We start from the raw sequence: 25,741 nt of genomic DNA on the forward strand, positions 1-25,741 counted from the left end.
CCATAAATTGTGTTGCTGCCGAACTACACTTACACAAAATCCAAGTATAGTAGCTATATTCCTATATGCAGACATTCGTATCTATACTTAAGCTTTGTTGCGAAGTGGTAATCCGCATTAGAGAATGGAAGCTTCCTAAGTGAGATAGGGCAGTAGTAACCGCTCCTCGAGCATAACGCTATCACCGTAAGCCTGTGTGCGTGCGTGAGAGGTAGGGTGGTTACTTGTTGCTGTAATCCCTTCGACGTTAGAACGCGACACGGGCATTATGACATACTCCGTCGAGCCGTTAAAGAGCCGAGCGCCGGGACAGTCGCTAATGCGGTGAGGCAGTGTACGCGTGCAGTCGACGCAGCGGCCGCACAAGCGGAGACGGCGCGCTGCTCCCGGGCTGCCCCGTTTAGCCGCCCTTTTATTGTGGCGCTGCATAATTCATCGACGGCGTCCGTCCGCGGCAGGCCTCTAACGGCCGCTCCGAGCGCGCCTCTCAAATCTACCCGCACCCCCGCCCCTTTCCCCCCCACCAACACCACCGCCATTCCATCTGCCCTTCCTGCTGTCGTCTGCTCAGTTGCCGCGCCGCCGCTAGGGGGAGTCCCGCGCGCTGCGGTGGCGCGACCCGAGCGCCATCTGGACATCCCTGATGAGCGTAAGGTGGAAGTCGAGAGCGCCATCTTCTTTGAGTTTTGCCGTTTGTGTCCTCTTCGGGGTTTTCTTCTTTCTTTTTTTTACGTTCTACGTTGTCGTTTCATACATTTCTGCTTGATGTCTAAGCTGGCGTTATACAGTCGCATTAAGTTTGCATGCATCCTTTATTGCACGGACAACGACATGCGCCCGCTCGAATTTTTTAATTAAAAAAAATTTTGTTCGTGTAAGGAAGACGGAACTGGGTCACTTTGCTGCGGATAACCAGTGCACGTAAGGTTTTGGCATAAAGAGCGTAAGAGCGTTAACTCTCAGCCTCGTCGCGTTTTCGGCTTTTCGAGAGCCACTCCTTGGCGGAAGGCTTTAAAATCTGGGTGCCGAATATAATTCTTCCTTTCAACAACACTCATGCTTATAGAGTTTGTCCTAATTGCTCCAGTTGCTCCCGTTTGTTACTTACTTGCGCAAAATGAGTTTGCGCAAATCACTTTTGAACTTTGGCTTTCCTTTATGTTTCCCCATTTTAATTCCACCAACTCTGGCATGAACGCGCGGCGTCTTATTAACGTTAAGAGAATTTCTTGTTGGGCAAGTTGGTATCTATGCATTCAAGGCGCCAAATATCACAAAGCACAGTAGAGAAAGTTCACAAGAGAGTCCCGTTGTCTTGTCTTGTGTGTCGTGTGTTATTTGGCGTCTTAAAATAGTTATAATGAATCAACAACGTTACTTTCGATCGTTTGCCTATCTTGGATTTTAGCTCTCTGCATGGTCTTCAACGTATTCTCTTGGATCTCTAGCTTGGGCATTCTGCGGCTGATCACAGAGTCCCGGGTACGACTCCCGGTCGGTCCCGCAGCCGCGTTCTAGAGAGACCACCCACGTGCAAAGATTTTAGTACACATCTAAGAAAACACGGTGGTCTAACTTAATACGATATCCTCCGCTAGGTTACCAATTCCCACCACCCCTGGTTGAATTTATTCCTAGCATGACTGACTCCAGAGTAAGCTGTCGATCAGAAAGTTTTGTAGACCAACCTTAGAGGCCCTCGCTTTGAGGCTTTGGTTTTAACCGCCGCCTGGTATCAACAGTTGAACATTCATAAATAAAGCTGATAGAGCTTTGAAGACACAAAATAAAATATGTATGTGGGAGCTGGCTTCGATTGATAAATTTTCGAGCGATGGTATTCGTGAGCAATTATATGAGTGAACTCGCGCGAACCCAATTTTCGCATCAATCATTCATTCAAACTTCGTGTTGTGCCAGCAACTCTTCCCCGCTTATTCCGGAAGAAGAAAAAAAAACAGTTTCTTTTCTTTTCCTTGTCTATTTCTTTGTGTCGTGGTGTTCATTCCACATTGTATGCCCTGGCCGACACGCAGTTATATCTTTCCGTTCGCTGCGTCTGTTTGTTTTCATTTCCCTCCAAATTTGGTCCACGCCGAACATTCGATCACATGCGGCCATTCCAGCGACGTGGTCTGTCTATAAACTCTGCTCGAACATGCGCGTGCGCCTCCGTGGCAACATCGTTTTTTAACTCCGCGGCGACGGTTCTCACTCGGCGTCAAAAATGCGTCTCGCGCGTGTTATCGGGCGCGCATCAGTGGCCCCTTATCGAATCAAGCGGAGGCGACCGTGTTGTACGTGCGATGAGACCTGTTGTGTGCTCCGCGTGCGTTCGGTGTCGGCAGCTCGGTTCGGGAACAGCGATGAATAACCTCTCTCTCATCCGGTTTTCCGTTCTGTTGCTTCAAGCCGGCGCTTTCGGGGCCACGCGTCGCCTCTTGAACTTCGCACTCGGACACCCTGGCCAACGCTGTGACATTGTCATTCGACCAGATTCCTCTTGCTACGGCCCATTTATACATCTCTGGTAGGGTGCAGGTACTGATGTAACTACACAGACGCCGACCAGCGTTAAAATTTATTTAAACTTTCATGTTTCGACCCATGTTCTAGATCCCTGTTCACAGTGAACGGTAAAAACGATGAACATTGCGGTATACTGGTATCAGAGCACGTGACGTAAGGGTCTAAGAATAGATTATATGAAGAGTTCCGTGATTCCGACTAAATTTTTTATACATGTGTTTGTATACCTAGCCACTCGAAGTCGCTGGTTCAAATTTCTGTTCATCGCAATGACACGTACGCGGTCCAAACCTATCTGGTGGCCCGTAGTGTTAACATCTTGCTCAAGAGCAGCATAAGCCCACGCGAGGCTTAGGCTGTTTCAATGCTTCTTGAGCCAGTTTTCGAAAACCGAAAGAGCCTCGTAACTGAGAACATCAGAGTCAAACACTCAAATATCCAAGAAGCTAATGCCGGCACTTGTTGAAATGCTGCAGTCCTATTGACTCGAATTCAGTGAAATAATTGAAACATTGTTATATTCTTTCGTTTGAACCATGAGGTATATAGGTCCAACGGAAACATTTGATCATTCTTTTGTTTCCGCTGCTGCTTGTGTTGTCCACATGTCTAGCATCTGTCACATTCTGCACCGTCTTATTTGATAGCCATGGAGGAACATCACAGCACTTGGTGTAATCTCGGATTTAGTGGGCAATATAAGACTGATAAGACGATAAAGCGAATCTTTCTTTGCTTAGCCTGCCGGTTATGGCGTGGCTAGCTCTGCAGCCGTCTGCCGATGGGTCGGGTCCGTGACTCGACTGATAAATTTGTGGATTTAATTTGCAGGTTATCTGAGCGCCGAATGCAAGTACCTGTTAACAACCCCTGTGCTCAGGCCAAAAATTTAGTACCAATTGCACCTCCTTTTTTGCGTTATAAAAGAAACGGTGCACGAAACCTGAATTACAATGTAATTTCATATGTATCTCTAAAGCACACCGGCCTTTGAACTGAATAGCTCAGTATATTCAATTGATTCTCTGATTCACTCGGCTTTATTTGACTTAACCATTCGGTATGTGCCGCCTTGGGAGTCCCCTTTCGTGGCCAATACTCACAAATTTGTATGTGTCACTGTGGCATAAAATGTACAGACTCCTTAAATATATGCGCACTTCTCTGTGCGCATGCCTGTTGTCACCACTAACCCCTCAACAAGCATCATGCATCGTCTTCGTTCTCCTGACATCGCTGCGTAGATGTTTAACACGATGCATTAACCTGACTTTATCCTTGCATTTCCACATAGCTTGTGAGCGGTGTAGTGCGTAAACATAAAGATCGCGCGAGATTACAGTTGTGAATTTTGTTGTGGACAAACATGAAGAATTTCCTGAGGGTGAACACTGCGTAGGATCATAGGAAACACAATTGTGCCATTGTATACTTACATTGAAACGTGTAGTCCGATCTGCATATTTTTTTTAGTTAGCTGTTCTGTCTTAGTGTCATTCGAATTGCTCAGAGCTAGAGACACAAACATTGGAATTATATTGGTGGTATTCGTTTTCTCTCAGAAATCACTAAATTACAGCGAGCACTTGCGTAGCAGAGACGCTGGAAGTTAAAAACATTGAAGGATAGTGCGCCATGTGTTCCCTTGCAAAAATAATGCACGTTGTTCAATATAATTTCAACAGACTTTATATTGAAGCCAACATAAAGTCAATAAAAATACAATACAAAGTTTAAACTGATTTCTGTAAGGGTTGGGCCATTTCATACACGTTGTTCGTTTGTTGGTTTTCTGGCTGTCGTAGTAAATGCTAGCTTTAATTTACATCTCAAAGTCGTAATCAGTGCGCGAAATGCTGGCGCATTCCTTGACATATTGCGAGGGCGCTCATAAGTTGTCTTAGCCAGCACACCCCGCAGCTATTACACTTCTTGCATGTGCAGCCGTGCTCATGCCCCAAATGGTCGCTACCGCGGCAGTGAAGCCAACTCTTGTTCTTTCGAAACTAGAAAAGAATATGTGAGGACATTACCGACGATTCCACAACAGCGAAGGACTTGAACGGTATCTTTTTTGTTTTTGTATCTTCCTTTCCTTTAGTTGAATAGCACAGACTGTCGCGCAACGTCCACTCTTTGTCGTATCGCGAGCGTCAAAAAAGAAAGAAAGAAAGAAAATAGAATCAAACGAATGCACCAAGACGGACGATCGCCGAACGATCAACAAAGAATGCAGCACCGCCAACTCTGATCTTGTCTCTCTACTGTGCCGCATTCTTGCTCCGGCTAGCTCTTTTCTCGGACTCGGACGCTGGCGGTCGTCCCTTGTGTCTCTCTGACCATCCACGGCTTGTCCCATCCGCTTGCCTCCCCCCTTCACTCCCGCGCATTGCGCAGCGTTCCGAGGAGAAGACGCTTCTCCCGCGAAGCGGGACACCGTTCCGGCCGGCCTGCCATCATTCTAAGCCGCCGGTCCACCGCCTATTGTGCGTGTCTCTGTGGCCTCAAACAGCCCGCAGGCCTGTCCCCTTTCGGCTAGCCTACAGGGCTCTTTTTTCCCTTTCACCCCTACGGCAGGGTTCCACCCTTTCCTTTTCCGTCAGGCAAGGCTTTCCCCTTTCTACCATCCAGCAAGGATGCCCTCTCTCTCTCTCTCTCTGTCTCTCGTTTCCAGCAGCCTTGTACCCCCCTCCTCCCCCTTATGTATTTTCATCTGCCATGCTGCAGTTCTCCGCGTACAAACGCAGCTTCGCTGCTGCCCGCAACCCTTCTCCGCCGCAACGCCCTGTCGTTCTGCGGCGAAGCATCTCCACAAAGGCAGGGTCCCTTCATCTCTTTTCCCCCCGCTTACAGCCGCCTTCATTCGGACGCAGTGACTCCCTCCCCCGTTACCTCCTCTCCTGGCCTCGCGGTTCTTACGGGAAAACAAGCGACGCGCGCTGCTGCCCAGCAGAGCGTGAATTATAGAGGAGTCGTACCCCCGCAGAGAAAGTTTTGCTTTGCTGCCTCCGTGGCCACCTCCCCTCCGGCTCTTATTCTTTGCTTTTATGTGCGTGTCTGTACGTGTGTACCAGCCAGCTGCAGTTGATGGAGCAGCCTTGCGGCTGCTTTCTCTTATTGTCCGTCGACTGGAGGACGAGTAGGCTCCATCCTCGCGATGCTCTTCCTTTATGTTGTCACTTGGGAGTGGCGAGAAGGAATGTCCCTTGAGCGGAGTAGTATGATGATTCTGCGAGAGGAATTTGTGAAAAGCAAAGCAATCTTTGCAGTTGACTCCGCAGCGTTTAGCGATTTTCTCTTCCTCTTTGCATTAAGAGCGATACTGGGGGCCTTGCCTTCTGTTCTTGTCCTTCATCAAGCAGACAAGCTTCCGCCCGTGGTGTATTTCCTTTTTTTTTTCAACCTTTGCGGGAGCAAGCCATTACTTGAATGTAGAAGCAGCAAAATTATGAAGAGCCAAAAAAGGAAGTAAATGAAGACGTTTGTATCGACTGGTTGCCACTCAATGTTTTGATCTTTGTTTTATTTGGACTTGGCCTCGGTTCCGGCGTATCAGGCGACTTGGCTGCACCGTTCGGTCCCGAAAGCTAGTGCTGCGATCCTACTAGAGGGAGTCGAGTAGTCGCGTTTGGACGCCGTGCGGATCTGTAAAGCAATTCCTCTGATGGTGGATAGGGCAATTATTCTCACGTGATGGGATCCTATGGCCCGTGACGTGCTCAGCGAGGTACGTGACGTTAGCCGGTACATTTCTTAACTACGATTAAAGATTCAGGCTCGACTGCGCGACTCCTTGACGTGTGTACTCCATGCGTTCTCTCGTCGATACAATCATTTTATCACCGGACGCGGAGCAATCAGTGATCATCAGCGATAAGTATACGACGCACGTACTCCGCGTTGGCTTACGAAGTGGTAAACCTTCCTACATCTTTCAGGTACCTGATCTACGAATGGGGCAATCGGTTCAGCTCTGAGATGAGAAGGCTCGGGTATTGACACCGGCTCGACTCATTATCATAGTGGTCGTTTTTATGATAGTGTTACTGGTTTTTCGGACACATAATGGACAGTTTGCCATTCATATAGTTGCTTATAGCTGCTTATTCGTAGCTCATATAGTTCCATATAGTTCGTTCTTCATAGTTCACGTATTTCACACACTCCAGCCGCTGCTGTAGCGACAGCAGACATAGAACAATATATGTAAACTGCTGTGTTATTATCTGTAAATTGAACACCGTTCCTCAGTTTTGGGCGCATTTGGCGTTAAGAAAATGGGAGGGTAGATTCGAGTAAATACGATACTTGCTATCTGTGAAACGGAAACTGCTGAAGTAGGCTTCTCCTAATAAACACTGTTACTACAGGGAAGCCAGCTTTTGAAGTTGCTAACGGTAGAGCTCGCTTGCGGGCACTTTTCACGCCCCGTCAAGGTTGCGATATACGCGTCATTCCAGGAAGAACAAATTTTAAGTGAAGCGCTCGTTCTCTAACACAGGTACGGCGCATATGTTTATTTCAGATAATCGAGCAATGATGTTGGTCGAAGTTGACTCAGTATTAAACGTGGGCACTTCTCTTCCTTTCTAGCATGAAATGTTTTAGAAGTAGTTATTTATGTAATTCGAAGTTTCCTAATTGCAGTGAAATTATCGAAAATACATAATAATCAGAAAAATATCAAGGTTGTTTTCTGGCTACGTAAACTTACACTTATGAGGGCACGAAACATTGCTTCCGAAAAATGCTCATCATTATCTGGTGATGCTTATTTCACTCCTGTTCCTGGTCCACCGTCTACGAGAAATATACACAGTATGTTTTGTGTTGTCCTTACCACCTCTCTCTATTTACTCCTCTTCGCAGCTTGAAACCCCCTCTCTTATTTCCCCCTCCTTAAATTTTGCAGTAACTTTCAGAACAGCGCTTCAACGGTGATATTAGACAGGAAGGAACTTTAGGCTTGGCGCACATTAGTATCTGCTGTGCTTTCTGTTACAATTGCTTCGTTCTGCCGTACCTTACTATCCGCGAATGCGGGCAGGCGTTTCTCCGTGCAGATAGTTCAATACGGCTGAAACACCGGTGCTTTCTACGGCACTTACGCTAACTTTAGGAGTTAGAGTCATGACCGGCAGCTTACCGCGATCTTTGAAAAGAAAGAGAGAGAGAGAGAGAGCAAGGAGAGGAAAGGCAGGAAGGTCAACCAGAAGAGCATCCGGTTTGCTACCCTGCACTAGGGGTAGGAGAAACGGGGAATAGAGGAAAATAGGGAGAAAGTGAGTACTGAGTACACGTGGAACGATGTACAGGGACACTATAAGCGGTCTCTTGAACTGCCGCACTTCAAAAACTGTACTAATGCACGCATCGCTTTTTGTGCCAGTGATGGGTGTAGCTACGGTCCGAGTATCTTTGACTCAGAGAACGATCTCGAGTCCAATCGGTTTAAAGTTGTCCTGAGAGAGAGGCGTTGTACGTCGTAGCGAGGACAGGTACACAATCGGTGCTCGATGGTTTCCTAGCACCTACAGGAGTCACACATCAGGCTCTCGGCCATTCCCATACGATATGAGTAAGCGTTCGTGAACGCCACTCCCAGCCACAAGCGGCACAGCAAGGTTGTTTCGCTGCGCGAAAGGCTAGATGGCACTTGTAGCCGTAGCAAGGGGTCCAACTTATACAGTCGGCAATTGAAGGCACTTGAACTCCATAAAGCTTGTGACTTTTTGCGTGCAAGCAGACGAAGTTCCCCGGCAGTGTCCGTCCTCGCCAAAGGTATTGTACGCGTCTGGGTGTATTCGTGGGCCGACCGCGCAGCTCTGACAGCAATGTCGTTGCCGACGATGCCACAGTGAGCAGGAATCCACTGGAAGACTACGCTGTGCCCTGTTTCCAGAGCATGGTGGTGTACTTCCCTGATGTCGGATATCATCTGCTCGTAAGTTCTGTGACGTAAGGCAGTAACATATGGGGCAGAAACTTCGATCTTAAGAAAGAAACTTGAGAAGTAGCTATAGGAACCACTCGACGAACGCTGGAACGAAAAATGGTAGGCGTAAGCTTAAGAGAAAGGAATACATCGGTGTGGGTTAGAGCACAAACGGAGGTAGCGGATAATATTCTAGTTGACATTAGGTGCAAGAAATGGAGCCGAGCAGGACATGTAATAACCAGTGGTCTAATGAATTACAGAGTGAGGGCCAAGAGAAGGAATGCGCAGTTGCGGGTGCGGCAGAGAGCAATGTGGTGTGATGAAGTGCAATATTTGCAGGCATAAGGTGACGTCAGCGGGCGCAGGATGGGAGAAGTTGAATGCCGCTAGGAGAGGCCTTCGGTTCTGTAGCGGACATGAATATGATGATGGCTTACCCTAATCTCGTGTCACGCGCAACAGTCGGTGCTGACAGCGCATGCGCAATTGTTATGGGCATCTCAGTCTTTACCCCCGCAGACATTTGCATCGCAGGGAGGTAAACAACAGGTCCCTTAGTCGTGGCGACCTCTGTACCGAAAAACGCTTTGAAGGCGCCTGTGGTGGAGAAGTCTCTAGCGCGACAGAAAGGGCCTGCAGCCGCTAAATGCTTGCTTTTTCCCTGGGGCGAGCGAAAAGAGCCACTGGAGATGGCGGGGAGGCGAGACGAGTCGGCAAGGAACGGAACCTGGCAAGGACACAGGGAAGAGCAAACACGTTAATTGCATTTAATCAAGCTCAAGGAATCGGGCGAAGCAGGTGGCGTTAATTAGCTTTTCCTTCCTGCGACTGCGCCCGGTGACTCCTGTTCCATTGCGCACCGATCCGCATCGCGACGGGCCCGACTTCGCTTCCTCTTTTTTGCGTTTTCCAGTTCCGAGGTTTATCTTTTTTGTGATATTTTCACTTCTCGCGACAGTCCCCAGTTAGCGATTGCGTTTGTTGCTTCGGGTGATGCTTCCGCTAGATTTTTTTTCTTCTTCTTCGCTTACGTTGCTTGGCTCGCAAATCGACCACTCGTGTCTTGGTGGCGCTGCTGCAGCCAACGTCCTCGCGAGATTCCTAAGAGCACAGTGCCGTCCCGGATCTCGGCGGATGCGCTGCGGGCGTTGTGTCTTTGTTGTGTCTTTATTATGTGTGTTTGTGTTTGTTTTCTATGTGTATGCCTGTGTTCCTGTGGGCTTGCACCTACGATCGTGTGTGTGTGTGTGTGGGGGGGGGGGGGGGGGGGGTTGTGTCGTGTGTCGGGTGTGCGAAACACGCTTTTGTGCGTGTACGTGTGTTCATGCGTGTTTGTTTCAGCGCGCTTATGTTCTTACGGTTCAGTTTCTTTCTCTGTGACTGGGTTTGTTTGCGTATGTTCGTTCATGTGCGAGTGTGTGCTTTTGTAAGTGTGTATGCCTGTTTATCTTGATTTGTTCGGGCGTGTTTGTGTTTTTGTTTTTCTGTTTCTTTCTCTGTCTCTCGTGTGTGTATACGTTTCTGTGTTTACATCTGTTTCTGTGTTCGTGTGTTCGTTTATGTGTGTTTATCTTTGTTTGTACGCTTGGGTGATGGGGAAAATGTCCCCGTTTCCTTGACAGCGTCAGCCGTAGATGTCGATATAGTTCTGGAAAAGGGACGAGCGTGTCGCCGGCCAAGGGGTTTGTGCCCGCTCGATCTGGGTTTTTGGAGTGTTTCAGTCGTGGGGAGGACGATCGGACCCGGTATCGACCGTAACATGCGGTCGGGCTTTCACGCCGGCTCGACTCGGCTCGAAATGGCACGCTTGTGAAGGAAGGAAGGTGGACGTCGTCGTCTCATGTTTTCAACTGGGAGACAGGCGTCACAAGGCGTCTCTTTTCCTTGACATCTTTGCCGACTCTATCGAGAATCCGTGTCGAAGAAGATGACGCCGTCTGTTTACTAAGGCGTGGATGTTTACATCGTGTGGTCGACGCATCCGCTTGCTTTTAGGCGGCGTTGTTTTCTCTCGATATTGATCCTGTAATAATGTATCAGATGTCGTTTAACTCAACAGGCGTATTTAACCTCTGATAACCTGTGTGCTTTTTTTTTCATTCCTGGCTTAAGAAATATATGCATGTACTTAAGAACACCTTTTTGTGAGGTTATAACATCCGATAGTTAGTTTGAAACCAACTGCTACGTCGGTGGAATTTGTGTGCCGGCGTAAAACAGAGAACGGGCTGATTAACACGAAATAATGCTTTTATAGCCGAGCATTTCCGCGCTGTACGAACAGTAAATGGAAAGACTATCCGTCTGACACATTTATGACAGTCTGTGTAGCAGTCAGTACTTTCAGAGTGGACGACAGCAATTTTTGCACCTGGCTGCCACTGTGTCAGTTTTCTTATTGTGTGTATGTGGGGGGCAGGTGTTAACAGTTGTTATAAACAATCGTGTGCAGAATGTAGGTGTCTAATACATAGGTGGTGACACGCCGACATGCTCTTGTCAGATGACTACACATGACATCAAAAATCAGGCCCCCTCTCCCTTAAGAGGAAGCTTTAGCTCGGGCCCAACTTCGATGCCGCCTATTCAAATACATGTAAAACACAGAAACGCTTTTCTGGGATATCCACTGTGCCGATTTCAAGTAAAGTTGATGAATTTCAGAGAAAAGGTTAAATCCTGAGTGACTGTGGAAGCAGAATTTTGATTGAAGGCGTTAATTTGTTAAAACTTTGTTAAAAGTAATTTTCAAAAATGTGTATGTTTAAAAAAACAGAAGCCGGAATCTTACGAACTTGTAGCTGTGCACCAAGAACACATATCGCAGTTCTGAGAACTGTTTGAATATCCGAAGGTAATAAAGTTGATCTATCAATCTATATCTTACGTTAAAATATTACATTGTTTAGAAGGGTTTCGCAAGCGTCCCACTCAAATATTAGTGTTCTACTTGATAGCATTGTATCAATTTTGCCCAGTTTAGATGTACTATTAGGTGCAATTTACAGAATTATGATATAGTTCTTCATTGCTAAGTTAGAGTTGTAACCTTGATAGTTTCGTTTTCTAATCATTTGCGATTTTCCACAATGTTTATAAAGATATGTATTGGTGGCTGTAACCCAAATTCGCTACCAGCACTCACAAGATATACTTTTACTTTTATTGCGACAAGCCTCATCAAATTTGGTGCTGCGGTTGCCGAGAACAAACGGTTTCTCCCTTTTCGTGTATTTAGATTGCAGCCCCTTAACTAATTAAAGCTCCCTCTTAAGCGCCCCGTTCAAGTTTAAGCATCATCAAATTTGGTGCAGTGGTTGCAGAGAAAACTATTTCTCTTCTTCCATGTATTTAGATAGTAGCCCTGAACTGAAGCTTTCTCTTAAGCGTCTCTTTCAAGTTAAGGAGCTCAGATTTGTACGTGCCTATATCACGGTAATAGGCTACGAAGAAGTATAAGGTATGGCTGTAGACGACGTCGTTATAGCGTTTTGTAAATGCACAGAACGATCTAGTGAGCCACGTGACTCAGATTCTCCACTTAATTCTCCTTTTGTCCAGCCTCTTTGACAGTTTTGTTTAATTCCTCGGGCGCTTTTCATGTATTTACGACATTGACCAACTATCTCGTAGTGTCACTTCGCTAATAGCACATTTATTTCTATCCACCTCATACGCCCAGAAATTCAAGTCTACAGTATTTAATTGTGTTTGCGACCACCAGTTACACCCCGCCTGCTAATTACTCCATGTCAAGCGACGAAACAGCTTCTTTCAAACACCAAATTTACTGATACTTGCACTGCGACGCACCTACAAATGATGCCGAGAGGTAGTGGTGTCACGAGATATGATCGTGACACCACAACCTGTTATCGTGTCAAGATCAAATGATGAAATAAATCAGTTAATGTAATAAACAATGCTTACTGAAAAGAAATCCCCTGAAGTGGTCGCGAACCGCTGGCCCACGGATCTGCGGACTGACTCCGTGAAGTCATAACAGGCTCCGCCTATTGAGGAGCGTTTAATCGATGCTTATCTAAGTTATCCTTTTTTTTTTTGTTCTTACTTTAGTGTTTTGCCGTATATTGGATCCACTCTTTGAATGAGACCGGGCTGTAAGGACTCTTTAAACGAAGAGCATGATACTTCGTTGCGAGCTCGTTCACTGGTTCTTGACTTATTCGAGAGCTCTTAACGTAAGAGATTCATGAAAGCTGCCCAAGATAACGATTTGCAGAAGAAGCTCTCAGAATAAAGAAGAAGGAAAAGAGGCCACAGCTCCAAATCTTCAGATGGCTGGGTAGTCAATTGAGAACCTCCTCAGTTCACCCTCTGTCTGCGAAAATGAAGCTGCACTTTTTTTTTATTATTCTTTAGATAGAGACTTGTCGTAACGCACAATGTTTGATACGTGTTATATGCGTGCGGAAAGGCATCTGTTGCGTTCGAGGAGGGTTTTGTGATATTTGTTTTCGGGTACCCAATGAGCAAAGCTGGACGTGGCCATATAACGACGCCAGGTCTGCGGATAGAAAAGCTTCTGAATGAGCATTGGGGACGCTTAATTAAATTATGTACTTCTAATTTTCAGACCAGGGGACAACTACTGTGCCTCATACACGGTGTGTGTGTGTGTGTGTGTGTGTGTGTGTGTGTGTGTGTGTGTGTGTGTGTGTGTGTGTGTGTGTGTGTGTGTGTGTGTGTGTGTGTGTGTGTGTGTGTGTGTGTGTGTGTGTGTGTGTGTGTGTGTGTGTGTGTGTGTGTGTGTGTGTGTGTGTGTGTGTGTGTGTGTGTGTGTGTGTGTGTTTGTTTGTTTGTCTGTTTGTTTGTCTGCGTGGTGTGTGCGCGTGTGCGTTCTCGTTTGCCTTTGGAATGCCGAGAGTAAACGTTATTTGTGCTTGTTGGTCGTTTGCTTTTGATATTACTGTCTTTACGAGGGTTTCTAAAATTCAATCGCATACATTTGGTTTGACGTGCGCTTACTGCGAGCTATATTTGCCGGTCGTCCACGGTGTATCTCTTCGGGCTTTTCGTTCGCGAAATAATAAGCAATAATTTTTTTTCTTTTTTTTCTTTTTGCTTTAACATGTTGCTAGACGATCTTCTAGATCCCTTCCTGTCTTTTTCGAAATCTGTGTTGTCACAGTTGTAGACTTTATTTCTTTTTAATTAAGCATCTGTTTTAGGTGTTCCATCGCACTTCCCGGCCTACTTACTATAACGACTTGCCTTGCTTGTTTCTTGTAGTGTGTAATTTTAGTAATGTATATATAGTTGAAAAATAAGCGTTCGTGGCAACTATACTAGTATTTTAGCGAATGCACGTTGAATAACAAGTTTATTTCGGCGTTTATATGTATATATATATATATATATATATATATATATATATATATATATTATATATCACAATTTAATTAACTTGTCTATAGTGGTGACATGCTTTTCAGAACCGGGATGTACCTTTGCCCCCACATTTAATTAATGTCAAGGGAAAATTGAATAAAGAAACTTTCTTTTCTAGACATTCGAGATCGCTCGCGTTGGTGCAATAAAATTCTGTGCCCCGATAATAAAGAGCAATATTTTCTTCCGGATTTTCATTCGCCCGTTTCTTCTGAAATATCAAATAGCATTGAACATGAGGAGTGGAATGGTTTACATTTTCATGTGCTTGGTGAACATTCCGGCTAACATTTACGAACATAGCGTAAGATGCCAGACTTGTTAAATCTCGATTACGATTGTCATAACAGCTCAGATATGTTATCATTTCTGATTTGTGTCATGTTTAGGGAAAATTTATTCAAGAATACAAACATAGTCGGCGACCGTTTTTTCGGAGTCTGATTATTCGCATCCCATCGATTATTCGGACCTACCCACAACTTTCCACCAACTTTACAGGCACAATCTATAATGCAAACAGAAGTTTCGGCCACTGGTCATATGAATATTCGACAAATAACCTTTACGAGTACTTTCATTATTCCGGGGGATTGTGGAGCAGGTTACTGTAGCTACAACAGAGTTCCTGTTCACGGGTGTCCACACAAGAATGTCTATGATTTTTTTTAATGAACAGTGACTGTTTGAGTAATAAAACAATTTCGTATTTAAAAAAAAGCATTTTCTTTGCTTGGACTGTCGTATTTTTTAAGTATCGTAGAATTTTTTTCTATGTGCGTCTTTGGTTTTGCTTATGCGCGACCATTTCTTAGTATCTAATACATAGTGTTAGACAGATGTTGTTATGTCGATCCTGTGACTCGAACCCTCGTTGATTCAACTAGACTTCACTTTTAGTGCGCTATATACAATAATAAAAAAATCAGTTCAATTGTCGTTTATCGCAAAAATTACAAATCGAAAATGCTACGCCAGTACACCTTAGAGGCGTAAGTCTACTTTTTACAGTTTACGAGCAAGAACTCAAACACTAACGAGAAGCACGAGTACAGATTCTGATACTTGACTTAATGTGCAAAAAACGAGCAGTCAAGGAGAAAAGCCGAGCAGGACGAGCGATCGTCCTGTCCGGCTTTCTTCCTTGTGTCCTCGTTGATTTGGACGTTCGGGCAAGTATGAATTCTTACAAACTCGCCCAAATTTCAGTCCTTACAGATTCGAAACGGGCGATGAAGGAGCACAAATTCTGCCAAGTTAAATTCTACGATCGTGAGGTGTACTGATAGGCCGCGTGACTTGCAGGGAAAATGCGGTGTTCACGTGTCCTCGCGTGTCCTTAGTCTTCAAGCGCAACTGGATTAAGTTGTTCGCATCAGTACATGCTCGACCGGCGCCTCGATGCCGTTGACCCAAGTCTCCTCAGTGCCTGCGCCTGCGGGAAGCGTAAACAGGAAGTGCGTGGACAAGGAAAGCAGCGTTTTGCATCTCTTACGGATGGAGATAAGTCTGTGTTTACTTAAGTAAGGTCGCAAATATGGTGTACTTGCACGTGGACTTCTTGTTTTGTTTCATCCCGTCGTTTACTTTTTACGCTCAGAGCAGGCAACATGGGTAAATAACTCCTGCTTCGTACAGCGCAGCAAGTCATGCGATAGAGGTATGCATAAAGCAATCAGTTAGCCACTGAGCGCTATGCGATTCTTGGGAAGAAGTTATCTGAAGTTTATTGGAAATGTACATTGTGGTGGTAGGGGAACAAACTAATCAGGCTTCCTTGACTTTATACCTCCCAAGCGTATTTCGGCTTCTTTAGATAAAATCGATGCTAATTCATCAAGTTTACTTTATCCTGAGCTGTGGACACGTCCTCGCCGCGTGCCCGAAAAGGACGTTCTTTGGCGTGACGCGCAGACTTCGTCTGACCCTGGTTAGATTTGAGTCACAATTTTTATCCCGGTTACCATTGTTTACAATGGCAGAGGCACCTCGTGTTGCCTAACGAAGCTGATGCAGTGCAACTGTGACTGTGCCTTTTTCTTTGTTAAGAAAGGTCGCGGCGTTTATGATGTCTTACACATGTGCCGCATGAGCCTTACGGTCAAAGCAGTGCCGACAATCACTCGACAAATCTAGCGCCCTATGATGACGGCAAAGCTTTATTCGAGTGGATGGCTTGTCGGCCTACTAGGGGTAACGGGGTTATGGAAACTAGAGATATCGGCAATGCCAATTATCTAGAAATGCTCCTCCGCCCAGTTACGCCATGCGGAGGATGCCCGATTCCGCAGCAAAGGCCTCCGCTGAGGGAGAGATCCACTCCACAAAGCTGGCCACTTGGCCCCGATGATTTCGTCACTACTCACTCAATCTCTTTGGTGTACATTTGACAACAACGTTTATTAAGGCTCACTCATCCGATCTGTGAGAGGCAGTTGTATCATATCGACGAAGTATTACAGCACAACCCCTTTAGGCGTGCGATGATGCAATGAGATTTTAATTGCACACTCACAGTATACCCTCAATTTTGGCATAAAGGCATAGCCACGGTTTGCTGCCCCACACCTAAATAGTGACGGTGAAGAGAGGTGTTCAAACTGTACTTGCGAGTGTTTACAACGCATTACAGCAGCCAGTATTTGGAGAACAACTGACAAGAACTAGTATGTTTCGTTGTGTTCTTCACTCGGCATTGGACCCTCATGGACAGCGGCTTTCATCTTTTTTGTTTCAAAATTAAACCGTAAATAATAAGCCAAAATAGTGTTGTCTAAAAATAAAACTAGGCTTAGTCGGCACTATATCTCTAGCGTTTAATCATGTTATTGCCACTCAACATTCGGAAAATTTGATACTTTGTTTGAGACGTCCCGCTGAATCATCACTGGCGATGAAGAAATGAATGTGTGGTACATTTCAACTACCACCAAATGACGTGTCAATCCCGGATGGAAATTAAATACGAGGAACGGCCAGGTGATGATGAACCTGTATCTATGTGTTTACACAAACAAAGTGTGCGTTTCTCGGAAAAAACTGGGGAAATTGGCACTTTGTCCAGATACATGGATGCACTGACGTGAGCATGTGTCTGTGCCATCTGAGCAAGCAAGTAGTTTTTCCGGTTAAGTGGGGGTTTAGGCTGAAGCCTCTACCCCGTCATCTATTTGACGGGTGCAAATAAAGTCACTTTCTCTCTCTCCAGGATCGTAAGAGACCAGTATAAATTAAGAATTCACTTTAGAATGTGTTGTATAACCAATTATTGTTGGGTCTGAGGCGGATAGGTGATTCCGTGAACCACAAGTTAAACGTCCTTTTGTAAAAGTTGAGACCACAGGCTCTCCGACGCGTTGCAGTTAGAATCGTACTTCTGCTAATGCCTCGGCACCTGCCAGTTTGATAGAATGGCTACAACAAAAAGGCTGATCTTGTGTCGTGGAAAATCAATCCCATCCACTGCAAAGTTAAAAAAAAACAATCAGTGCGTCTTCGAGACCGCTGGAATCTGGTGCACCAGTGACGAATGTAACACTGTAACGTCTTGAAGGAAGAAATGCTCATGGCTTGCTGAGAGATATCGTCCTTTCAAATAGAGAACGAAATGATTCGTGCGTTTCATATCTTATGCAACAGCGGGATGCCACTGTGCCATGGTGGCATCAATGTACCTTCTGTCCGCGAAAACTTTGTCGATAGTGTTAGATCACAAAAAGCGCGAGCTACAACCTCAACGACCACATTCAGCGGTTTTGTTAGTGGACAGGTTATCGCTTCATCTTACTACTTCACTGGACTGAAAAGACTGAAACGTCAATTTTAACATCTACTATCGCTTTGAAACACTATTAATTTGCATATGGATGCAATGGCACAGCTGTCTCCTCGTGCGTGCACAATTGAGGGCTTTCCTTTCGTTTTTATTTTGTCGCTTTTTGCTGTGAAATGTTCGGGTTCAAAATGGTAACTATGCGTGCGAAGTTTGCTCTGGGATCGTCACTCACTTGCAGTGTCCAAGTCTCCTGGCGACTTGGTCCCACCTTCACTACCCGTTTATCGACTCCATGGACGTCCTTGTCCAATCGGAAAACGTAGCTTTGTACCCATTAAAGAGAAAACGTTCACTGAAATAATTTATTACAGAAAAGCTCGTTCCCACCCCTCGGGACTGCGCGAACACTTCGTGGGACGTTTTACGGGGTGTAAAGTGGAATTTATATTGCCAAAATGGCAACATAAAGCCTTACGTAAACATTCCGGCACGTGCGGGCTCAATAAGTATTCATTTACCGGGTGACGTCAGTCGAAATTCATCAACTTTATCACTGAGACAAGCGCGGCATCCTCAGACTGCACCTCCCTGCACATTGCTCTGCATGCACCTGTTCGCCGCTTGCACTTCAATCCTGCTGCTCGCCCTTTTTTCGCGCCAACTGCACACAACTCGGGCATGGCAATTCCTGCGGCCCGTTCCTGCACCGACGCTTTCCCTGCTATACCTTCTGCTAAAACAGTGCAGCACAAGAAGAAACTTGACGACAAGAAAGAAAGGCTATTGCTTTTTCGGAAGCTACGATTAATTAGTCACTAAGCTGCCCTACTAAATGGATAGTGCGGGAGTTCGATAGCACTGCAAAAAAAAAAAAGACTTGCGGCCTTGAAGGTGTGATGGAACCTGTAGTGCAAGCATTGTCAACTTACTTTGCAATAGGGCAATAAAACCACCCAAGAGGGCACATTAATCAGTGTGTTTTAGATTAGAGAAAGTTATAAGCTTCACTATTTGGTGTTCGCTATTTGATTCAAGAAAGGAACAGTTGAAGAATACAACCGTTACTAATTCGGCAGCCTAATTCTGCTACTAATTCGTTACTAATTACCTAATTCGTTACTAATTCGGCAGCCTAGTCTGTTGATATGAAAGGTGTTTGGCGCATCGTTAATGAAAACGGGGACGGCGCCTCCCTTGTTTTGCTTTCAGTAATTTATACTTCACGAGTGGTTATAACACTAAAACGTTGCAGCGAGAAACTAACTGTGCGAATAATGACTTCTGGCGCGCCTTAACTTCCAAGGAATGTTTCTCACAAAAGCGGTGCGCACTAGTACGAGTTCTTACCAGCTAATAAAGCGAATAAGAATACAAACAGCGAAAGAGAGCACTTCAATGTGCGTACGATTTATGCTCAATTACAATAACATATTTTAAAACATTAGTGGAGTATCTTAAGATAGTTGTTTACTTAGTAAAAGAAAAGCCGGATAAGTTGTGAGGCTTTGATGCAAACTAATTTAAGGGCATGAGTTATAGCGTTTCTCCTTAAGCTTACAGTTCTGGGTGACCAGGTTTGCCTCAGCATCAGAGAAATTGACGACTAATTTTCTTTACGCGAACGTCTTGTTTTTTTTTTCGTATGTGTGTATTTGCGGATGCTTCTAGAAGTGAAGCTCAGATAAACCTGTAAAAGAACCGTTATCAGCTACGCAGGTATTACTCGTACATCTAGTATTATTTCGCCCAGCGACACCGCAGGGAAAAAATATAGTTTATGAAGAAGCTGTTAATTAACCCAAGTTTATTACCGAAGCTGCTAAATTTCCGCTTCTGCCCAACTTAGTAGTGTATTGGATTGTGAGTTTTCCTTCTGTTAAGTTAAATGCGTGTACGTTATTGTAAATATAACCTGGAAGGATAAATTGAAGCCATGGTTAGCAACATTTAGGATATATTGATAATGCCTGCCTATACGTTCAAATTTCGCAGGGCTATGCACCTTCGAGGCCGTAAGAAACGCTATTCGGCAGTGCACTATACTCACTAAAGGAATGTCTCATATCGCCCATAACTCCCGTGTTATGGGCGATATGAATCTTATACCATCGTATAAAGTTTTGAAATATGATGGTAATCGAAGTTTTTTTTTTTTGGTAGGGTAGTTTCTTCGCTAAATTTCTCACCGTGCTTTCTCTTGCCCTCTTGCAGAATTTCAGAAGAGACAAAAAAAATCGCACGTTCCTGGATTCCGAAACCACTCGAAATCAGTACTCTTCCGAGTATCGAAGCGACAACTGTATTCGACAGGTGGGTGCTTGATTCACAGTGCACGAGTTCCGCGTCAGTGGGCCACCCTTAAAGTACTTACTGCTTACATCTTACTGAGTAGGTATTTTCTTTCAATAGACTTCAATAGAGCTCTCTGACAGTACGTACGGGCATTTCAGTAGAACCTCCTTGAGGCACTTTTTCTGCCTTTCTTCCTTTTTCTTCTGTTTTCGCTCACTTGCTAGCATTTTCTAAAAAATCCGAGCGTCAGGCCTACTTCTCCTACTTTCGGGTTTTCTTTTGCCAGAAAGAAAGCTACCTTTGCAAAAACTTATGCATGGTGTAGAAACGCAACAGAAATTTTATGAAGAATTTTGTTTTAGTAAGAGGTAAACGAGTAGTAGAAATGACACTACAGCAATTAATGAGACAAGAAAGAGTAAAATAATGGCGTCTGTGTCTTCTTAACGCTGCTGTCCATGTCAGCATATACGAGTTGGCGCCTAAGGTTTCTTGTGTCAGGACTTACAGAGGACGCTTTGGCTCGGTGCCAACTGCGATTCCGCCTATTCTTTGTAAAATGCAGAAATGTTTTAATTAGGCAACTTCTGGACCGACTTAAATGAAACTTGTTGCATTTAAGAGATAAAGTGAAATCGTTGTCACTATAAGAAGCTGAATATAAATTTAGGCCCTGTATTTTTTTTACGACACTTGGTATGTCTAAAAAAGTTGAAGCACGAAGTTTACAAATCCGCAACACTGCACATAAGACAGATATCCAAATTCTGTAAACTGCCTCCGTTGAGCATCTAAAGCTGACAAACTTGATATATCAATTTGTGTCTTACGTGAATTTGTTGCAATGCTTACGAGAGTTTTGCAAAAGTCCTACTGAGATTTAAGCTATGTCCTCGAGAGCCATGTATAACACAACAATTTGGTCCGCTTAGGATGCTCTATTAGATGCACGTTACCGAATTGTCATATTCTGTCGCATTCCAGAGTTAAATGGTTGTTAACTTACTATTATTTTCTAAAAATTTGCATTTGTCAACATTTTTTAAAAACAATTCCCGGCCTAAATAAAAAGTTGGCTTTCAACAGTCACTAGAATAACTTTTTGTTTTAAATTCGAGAAACCTCATCAAAATTGGTGCTGTAGTTGCCGAGAAAAACGTTTTCTCCCTTTACATGTGTTAAGAGATGAGACCCCGACCTCAAGTGGGGAAGGTTAGTAAATAAATGCTTATTTGCCTTTTTATTTTGCATCATATCCAATCATAACTTTGACAATAGAAGAGGTTGTCAGTGCAGGAGTCGTGCGGCATTATGTAAATTTCATGCGTAAATGACATTACGACTAAACGCGCTGCTAGTACATGTAGTTAACATGTTTTTATTACCTTGAGAAAAGAATGTCCTCGAACATTCTCGTTGTTAAATAAGACAGCGAAGAATCCGACTATCGTTACCACGTTCGCAGCGGGAGGATCGATTACTTTTTCGTGAAAATCCTGTGTGCACTTAATATGAAAAGAAAACGCACATCTGTCGCATCCCCGTAATTGCTTTACTGTTCGTACGAATACTCTTCTTTTATCAGGTGTGAATACAGTGGTAATTATCGCTCAGTAGTGAAGCCGCATTGCTATTCAAGTAACTTATGCATCGCCAATTTAGTCAAAGGCAAAATTAGAAAGAAATTAAACTAACGAGCAGCGTAACCTCATCAGACATGCAAGCGTACCGTAAAAAACAGCCAACCTGCGAGTATACCTTACAAAAATCACGAGATTTAAAACAGCTACAAAAAGATTTATGGCGGTTCGAACCGCAGTCGCCGCTAGATACTGAAGGCAGTATGATATAAAACAAACTGATAGTCATATCAACTGTATCACATAATTACCGAATTAATACTTAAAGTTCGTTGAATATTTGCTGGTGCTACGTTTAACTTTAAGTGCATGCTAGCGTCAACTATAGCGTGACGCCCGTTGTTCAACCTGCGCGTGTGTATCAACTATGTTAGTTTTTACACGTGTACCGTGCTCAAGTGGCAGCGTACTTCTCATACATGTTCCTATTATTGTCATGAGCTTACTTCACATGGCAAGGCTGGCGCATAATATAGGCGGCAACATCTTCGTCGCAGTTATGCAATTTAAAGGAAATTTCCAGAGTATATACACTTTCAGCGAACGTTAATGCGTTCTCGGACGTGTTTTGAAAAGAAACTCCCTAGGTGAATACATTTTGAGCGAACGTTAATGCGTTCTTGAACCGTCAGGGTTCTTTTTTCTTTTCATCCTCATCGCTCATATTTATGACGGCGATGCTTGGGAAAAAAGCGAAACAGCGAATGAAGCAAGTGTGAAGCAAGAGGAGCGGTGTCTTGATAGATGACCCTGTGCGAGGAAGCGTCAGTGAAAATAGCTGATGCGCCGTGTCTGGGAACGATGTATGTTCTTTGTTTTCCACACTGTTTCGTACGCGACGTGTAAATCCGTGTAGACGCGAGGGAAAACGCGTTGTAATGCCGTGTTAGCTTCCGTGAACGCAGAGCATTTTATATGAACCGAATGTTCTTCCATCTACATTTGCATATTTGTGGAGGCAGTGCTTTCGGGCGGGGATATGTGACGTGCGATACTTTGTTACCGTGGCAGGTCTTCTGGGCATTCCTAAAAAAAAAACTGTTTTCACAACCTGCGTCATGCGTTGTTAGCTTCATGCCCGCTCGTTTCACGTACTTTTCCTGGTTGCCGGTTTTTGTACACTTGGAAATGCTCGTATGTTGTGGATTCTTTTTTTATGCGCATTCTTGTGCGTGAAGTGTCTGGGGAAAAAGAAACGTTTTCTGCAGATACGGTATAAGTGCTTCACAAAACTAAGGAATTGCGTGTTGAAAAGGAAACGTCGCCTTTTTAATGACAGATGCAAGATACGTAGACAAAATTATAACCGAAACATTAGAAGCGCAATGATTGTTGTCACAAGGTGACGAACGAAATATCACGATGTCTAACATTGCAATAAAGCAGACAGTGTGCAGTATTTACCTCTGAGGTACAGTGAAATGATGATAATACTCATCGCAAGGATTTCATGTGTACCGTTTGATAGCCGCACTCTTCGCAATTTGAATACATTGAGCCTCTGAGTTTATGTATGCTTCAGTTATATTGTTTCATCATCAAAAAATTGGCATTAAAATTTTCTTTTCGGCAAGAACCTGTGGCCGTGGCTTCTTGTAGAACTACGGCAGTGATCAATTGAAATCTTCCCCGACACATTTTGCATAATGTCACCGGGAAAACAGTAAGGTACACTTCGTGAAACATCGACCACAGAAGCAGGCGAATCGAACTATACAAAAAAAAAGAATGAAAGAATAAAACGAAAGATAGGAAAATGAAAAAAGAAAGCTTTAACGCATGCTCAACACATGTAACCTATGCCGCTCTGACGGCACAGGCCACACGATGAGCACCAACTTTGATGAAAATGTCGATGAAGGCTATGTTGGAACGTTGTCTCCGCTGTATAGTGTATATATTTGTGTGTGTGTGTGACGATATGTGCTGTTAAGTCTTTATCATTGTATATATCATAATCGTCACTCAGCACCTCGCACAGCAGGTCAGGCGTGCAGCCAGGTGAACATCTCCAGTATATTATCACAATTTGCATCCCTCTCTCTCACGCACGCGCTTGCACTCCGTGCAATTTGTTAAGTCGGCTTCACTGCTCTAAGGGTATATCAAAGGCAAAGCCTGCATCAAAGGAAGTATTTGACTGATCTTGTTTGGCCGCTTTAATTCTAGATCCCTTTTCAGATGGAAATAAGTCATCAAGCAAGAATTTCACTGTCTTAGGCTGCGAGGCGAGCGGTTTAATTTTCCTCTCACTATCGTTACTAGCGTTATTGCTTTACTGTTGGTTTGTTTTTGGTTTCTGACAAAGTATATGTGGCTCAGCGCTTGCCCCTTGTTTCTGCTATTTGCATTTCTAGTAGTCCTCATAAGCCATGCCTAACCCATAAGCTAACCCATATTTGCTTTTTGTTACCTGCTACAAGTAACAGTATCTTGTTAGGCACAAGCTCCTTACGCTCTGCCTTTGGTACTCAAATACGAACCCACAGGCACCACAAGCACACTTACAAACAAATGCCGGGACACGATACCAAAAGTCGTATATTGACTGGGAAAGAAATTCACCTCCGATAACCTCCGAGGTCTATTCTTGGGCAGTCCATTGATTCATCTAAAAGGTTTGGATCGCTTGAATAAAATAAAGAGCATGTTCTGAGCTCTATGAACGCCACATACAGCGCTGGATGATTGGAAATCGAGCTTGTCATCGGCGTACCTGAATATCTTCACTGCGCTGAAGCTGCCATCTTCTGCATAAGTACTAGAACTAGATCACAGATAACTAGAGCCAGACAGGGGGGTCTACACACTTTTGTTTTAACCTAGAGGTGCTAAGCGAAGTTAACCAGCGAGGTGAACACCAAAGTACCTCGGGCGAGCGCAATTAATCCGCAACCTCTCGGCTACAGCGTATGACAAAGTCCAGGCGTGTTGCTTTGGGACGACATACTCCGTCAATAAACCAAAGGCTCACTCAACTAGTCAGTCGATTCAGTCATTCAGTCAAGGAAGCACCTCAGTAGTGTCGTCCTCTCTAGTCGTTCTGTCTTCTCAAGCAACTCTAAAGGACTTCTTGCGTAGCTTTAAAGTCGTTTGGCTGTGACCGTGTGGAACTGTAGACTCTGGTTTACTGTGTGACACTTCGACAGACTGTGAGAAGAATAAGGGCTACCGAAGGGTTCAGTTCACTGTTTGACACAACCGAAATGAGACTAACAGAAAGTGAACCAAAAGTCGAGCATTGGGTGAACTGTACTCGATTCATGACTTGCAGCGAAAAAAGAAAAGAAACAAAAATACGGATATATATAGAGAGAGTACAATGAAAGGTAGGAATTGCATGAGCGTTATCCATGAAATAAAGGTTTATTCGAAAGGCCTAGCGAATAAATATATACAGGAATAAATAAATAGATTCTGGAGTTTAACATGCGAGCACAACGATCTGATTACGAGGCGCGCGGCAGTAAGGGGACTCGGTGTTAATTTTGACCACCTGAGATTCTTTACAAACACGCACACTCTCTATCTCCTCTTTCTCTCTTTTCATCCCTATACTCCCTCTTCCCCCAGGGCAGGGTAGCAAACCGGACCTGCGTCTGGTTAGCCGCCCTGCCTTTCCTTTTTTTCTATTTCTCTCTCCATAACGCGCGCACGCAACACACAAACACACGACCTCGAAGTTACTGCAGTATAAAAAGGTAGGCCGATACAGCCGATAGTGGAGTCTAAAAATGTGAGCCGATCCCAGAGATCGTGCAGTCAAAATTGTTGGCCGATCCCGCACATCGTGCAGTATGAATATGGGGGCCGATCCCGAAGGTACTGAATTCTAAAAATCTAAAGATGTGGAGCCCAACCTCGTCCACGGCAGTCTGCAATGCAAAACAAAAATCCTTTTAAATGTATCCCAATAAATTTTCCTCTCACAATCATGTTATTCGCATATCATGTCATGTATCATGTTATTCGCATTGTATAGTCATCGTAATGCCTTCTGCATGACATTTTTTTTCTTTTCTCTCTTACCTCTTCTACTCTTTTTCTTCTCCGCTGCGAAACAGACACCTGGAGATAGCTTCGGGTTAAGCTCGTTGTTTCTTTTCTTTTTTTATCTCTCACTTTCTACTGCGCCTCCTTTCCCTCCTGCTCCTT

At 44.4% G+C, this 25,741-nt stretch overlaps 1 protein-coding gene across 3 annotated transcripts in view; it reads left to right on the forward strand.

The window, feature by feature from the left end:
* The window catches only part of LOC119464078 (cGMP-inhibited 3',5'-cyclic phosphodiesterase A), a 376,751-nt gene that overhangs the window by 239,480 nt on the left and 111,530 nt on the right, over window positions 1–25,741 (forward strand). For 2 of the 3 annotated variants that reach the window (XM_049656481.1, XM_049656482.1), the window contains exon 2: window positions 19,866–19,964. The exons of the other annotated variant lie outside the window; for it this stretch is intronic. In XM_049656481.1, coding sequence (XP_049512438.1) covers window positions 19,866–19,964 — 99 coding nt within the window. The remainder of the gene's footprint in view (window positions 1–19,865; window positions 19,965–25,741) is intronic. 3 annotated transcript variants of the gene reach the window in all.

Source organism: Dermacentor silvarum, chromosome 9 (genome assembly GCF_013339745.2).
Source record: "Dermacentor silvarum isolate Dsil-2018 chromosome 9, BIME_Dsil_1.4, whole genome shotgun sequence".
Lineage (NCBI taxonomy): Eukaryota > Metazoa > Arthropoda > Arachnida > Ixodida > Ixodidae > Dermacentor > Dermacentor silvarum.